Here is a 3,645-nt window from a genome sequence, read left to right as displayed (position 1 = left end):
AGCAAAATATTGCTGGACTTGATGTCTCTGTGCACTACGCGTTGCTCCCATTCTTCGTGAAGATATAGCAACCCCGCAGCGAGATCCCTGAGGACTCTGTACCTCTGACCCCATTTAAACACCTTCTTTAGGTTTCCAAATATCATTTTGTCCAGGCTCCCATTTGGCATGTAGTCATAAACTATGAGTAGCTGGTTTTGTCTCCTGTAGAAGCCTCTGATCTGGACAAGATTTCGATGTTAAAGGCGACCAAAACTGGAGATCTCAGCTATGAAGTCCTTAACCCCATCATCTGTTTCTCTTAGAATACGTTTCACTGCCACCTGGAGGCCATTTGTGGGAAGGACTCCTTTGTAGACCTGGCTAAAGCCTCCGCATCCCAAAAGTTGCTTCTCTCCAAAGCCCTTTGTTGCAAAATGTAGGTCCTTATACTGAAACCTGTGAGGCCAATACTCCATCTTCCATTCTTCAATAAGATTTCTATATTGCTTTCTCTTCAACCGAACAAGTGATGCTGCCACCACCACAAGGAGGACAACGCAAGTTGTCGTAATACCCGCAGTCAGTCTGGCATTTGAGTTCTTGATATCTCTGGGTATGAAGGATGGAAAATCAGATGTGTTAAGAAAAGCGACAGTTCCGTTTGTATTGAAGCTCCAGCAGAGGATGTAATTCTCTTCAAAAACGACTCCCGTAGCTGCTGAGAAAGCAACATACATTTATTCTTCTACAATTTTAGGCAGAGACGTATTTTTCATAAATATCAGTAGCGTTTCTGGGCGTTGAGAACCAGCTTCTGCAATGGTGACCCTGAGCTCGTTTTGAAGATGGTCATAATCAATCCAAGCCTGAATACTATGTCCACTCTTGTGATTTTAATCTTGGAACTGATTGTTGCCGGTCCAGAATCCGTAAGGCGTAGAGTTTACAGACCTGAGATCGTTGAGATCCACACCAACGTGATTGTCATCGATGTCGTAAAATTCCAAGTTCTTTAAAGTTAAGAACTCGACGGCAAATAGATGATTAGAGGCCTTTCCCATACTTGATAAGTTTCTAATCAAGCCAAGGTACTGATTGGATGAAAATCCCTCTAGGGACTTGTGGGGCGTCATTAAATACGCCATACCAAAACCTCTGTGTGAAGTTGAAGAAGCAACAATGCTAAACACAAAACTTGTGCTGAAAGACGAGATAGAATTCAGGGAACCACGATCTTTCATACGTATGGGATGTCGATAAAAAGCACGACCGATACTGTATTGGAATTGACCATTAAAGGAGATGACATTAGACTTCACTGAGGCATTCGAAAACAATTCGAGGGACGACGCATTGAGTTGGTTGAAGATAAAATTTGTATGGGCATCTACAATATTGAGCAACGGAGGGAAGAGGGAAAGCATAAGTATCGCACATACCCGTACCATTGTAGTGATCCAGATCTATTTCTATTCTCTCTCCTAACTTAAAGCATAATGACAACCAGGTATCAAAATACAAGAGAAAAAACAAAGGCAGATCAGAAATATGTTGTTTCAACATATGGCCATAGAAACCAAAATTGAAATAGAAATACATGCAAGGAAAGGAAATATGTTTTTGTGAATCAAGATAGCAAAATTGTACGGATTTACCTTTATTCTGTCTTGCAAAATTTCTATTGCTTTGCCTGATTCCCCTTCTCACGCCACTCTTATAATATTTAAAGGCTCTTGTTAATTCGAAAGTCGGACCTTTCTGGTTGCTCTTGTTGGAGAGAAAGACTCATATATAATTGTAGCTTTCGTGTTGCTCTCTGCCCTCATGGTCTATTTGGAGTTTAATTACATCTCGTTCGTCATCCATGTTTTCTCGAGGCTATTATCAGTCAAACATTTTAATAAATTTCAACCAGACGTTAATGAAAAAATAACAATCTTTAAACAAGTCGTTCAAAATCATCTTAACTATTCACATCAAAATGGACCATCTATAAATCTATCCTCCTGTAATGCCCCTCCAGCTAACTCTTCTACATTATTGCTCCTTGAAGTGGATTTGGCTATGTGTTTTGGATGCAGCTAATCTAGCTCAAAAAATGGCTGACTCATTTTCGTGTTACACACACAGTCGAAAAATAAAAGACCCAGTTACTTCTTCCGAGCATAGCCGAGATCTGTAATTTTCAACTTACCCTCGTGTTATGCGGAAATCATGGTGTTTTAAGAGCTAGATATGCCACAACCATGTGCTTTTGGTTGTCATTTGCAATTTGGATGTAATTTATTTTGCGGTGTTTTGATCTTATTCTCATGCTTCATTTGATTTTAGTGTATGGCCTTGAGTGCCCATCTTATGCCCTATTTGATATATCGGTTTGTGATTGTTCTAGACCCCTAGTATGTTGCATTGCATTATGGTGATTTGTGATTATGTAGTTATATTGAGATGCATGATGACCTATTGTGTCATTAATGATAATGATAGAGTGATGTAGTGATTTAGATCTGCCATGAGTGAGATGCTAATTTCATCATGATTGGGATGTAACAAATGATATTAACTTGATTGGTTACTTTGAAAGGGGTAAATTGTGTATGTTATTTTATTCCATTAAATGATGATACTCATGTTAGATTTAGTGGATGGATATGATGATGATGATGATAGTGACGATGATCTTATGATGTTAAACATTTGGGGAATAATTATATTAATATTGATGTTGTTATTTCAAGTACTTAATTAGATAAGACTATTATATATAAATGTGTGTGTGTGTGTGTGTGTGTGTGTGTGTGTGTGTGTGTGTGTGTGTGTGTGTGTGTGTGTGTGTGTGTGTGTGTGTGTGTTAATTGATGATGATAATGATGTTAGATGCAATAGTTAGATATGTTCCCTTTGCTATGCTAATGTTACACACACACACACACACACACACACGTATATACATATATATACATACGTATATATGTACACACACACACACACATATGTATGTATGTATGTATATATGTATGTATATACATATACATATACATATACATATTATAAGCATAGAAAATGGAACATATCTAACTATTTCATCTAACATCATTATCGTCATCAATTAACACACACACACACACACACACACACATATATATATATATATATATATAAAAGTCTTATCTAATTAAGTACATTAAATAACAAAATCAATATATATATATATATATATATATAGCATCGTAAATTGTACGCACTCGCTAGGGTGGTACAATTTCACACCTAGTTCAGCACCCGCCTTAGTGCTTTTTACATTCTGCATTGCATTTCTCCTTTAGCACTTAATTAATCAAATTAATTAGGTCTAAGGTCCTATTTTGTCGTCCTTTGCATCATAAAGTTGGGCCCTTTCACTAAAGTGTGCCCTTCGCATTTTATTCCTCCAATACACCACTTAATCAAAAACCCTAATTAAGTCCTATTTCGAACTTGGGGGCTTGGTTTCGGGGTCAAAACATCTCGAAATCACCTGTAACTTCGGGATTCTCTCTAAAATCATCATATCTAACGGCCCTGAAAATTTGGTGAAAAGTTGTCGAGACCGTGGCACCCGGAGTGCACATGGTCCCGGACATTTTTCCTGAAATTTTGGAAGCATGATCCAATCATAAAATA

At 37.7% G+C, this 3,645-nt stretch overlaps 2 protein-coding genes across 2 annotated transcripts; both read right to left on the bottom strand.

Annotated features, from left to right (window-relative positions):
• Positions 1-239: 239 nt before the first annotated feature.
• Positions 240-719, bottom strand: LOC131032610 (putative L-type lectin-domain containing receptor kinase V.1). Its single transcript, XM_057963627.2, has one exon. It carries the CDS (start codon positions 717-719, stop codon positions 240-242), a length of 480 nt encoding a protein of 159 aa, XP_057819610.2.
• LOC131032611 (L-type lectin-domain containing receptor kinase V.9-like) lies at positions 720-1,223 on the bottom strand. The gene is made up of 2 exons (XM_057963628.2): positions 934-1,223; positions 720-810 (listed from the first exon to the last, which is right to left on the bottom strand). Exons 1-2 carry the CDS (start codon positions 1,221-1,223, stop codon positions 720-722), a joined length of 381 nt encoding a protein of 126 aa, XP_057819611.2.
• Between the last annotated feature and the right edge of the window lie 2,422 nt (positions 1,224-3,645).

The sequence above is a fragment of the Cryptomeria japonica genome, chromosome 7 (assembly GCF_030272615.1).
Source record: "Cryptomeria japonica chromosome 7, Sugi_1.0, whole genome shotgun sequence".
Taxonomy (NCBI): Eukaryota; Viridiplantae; Streptophyta; class Pinopsida; order Cupressales; family Cupressaceae; genus Cryptomeria; species Cryptomeria japonica.
This window is presented reverse-complemented; position numbering and strand designations above follow the sequence as displayed.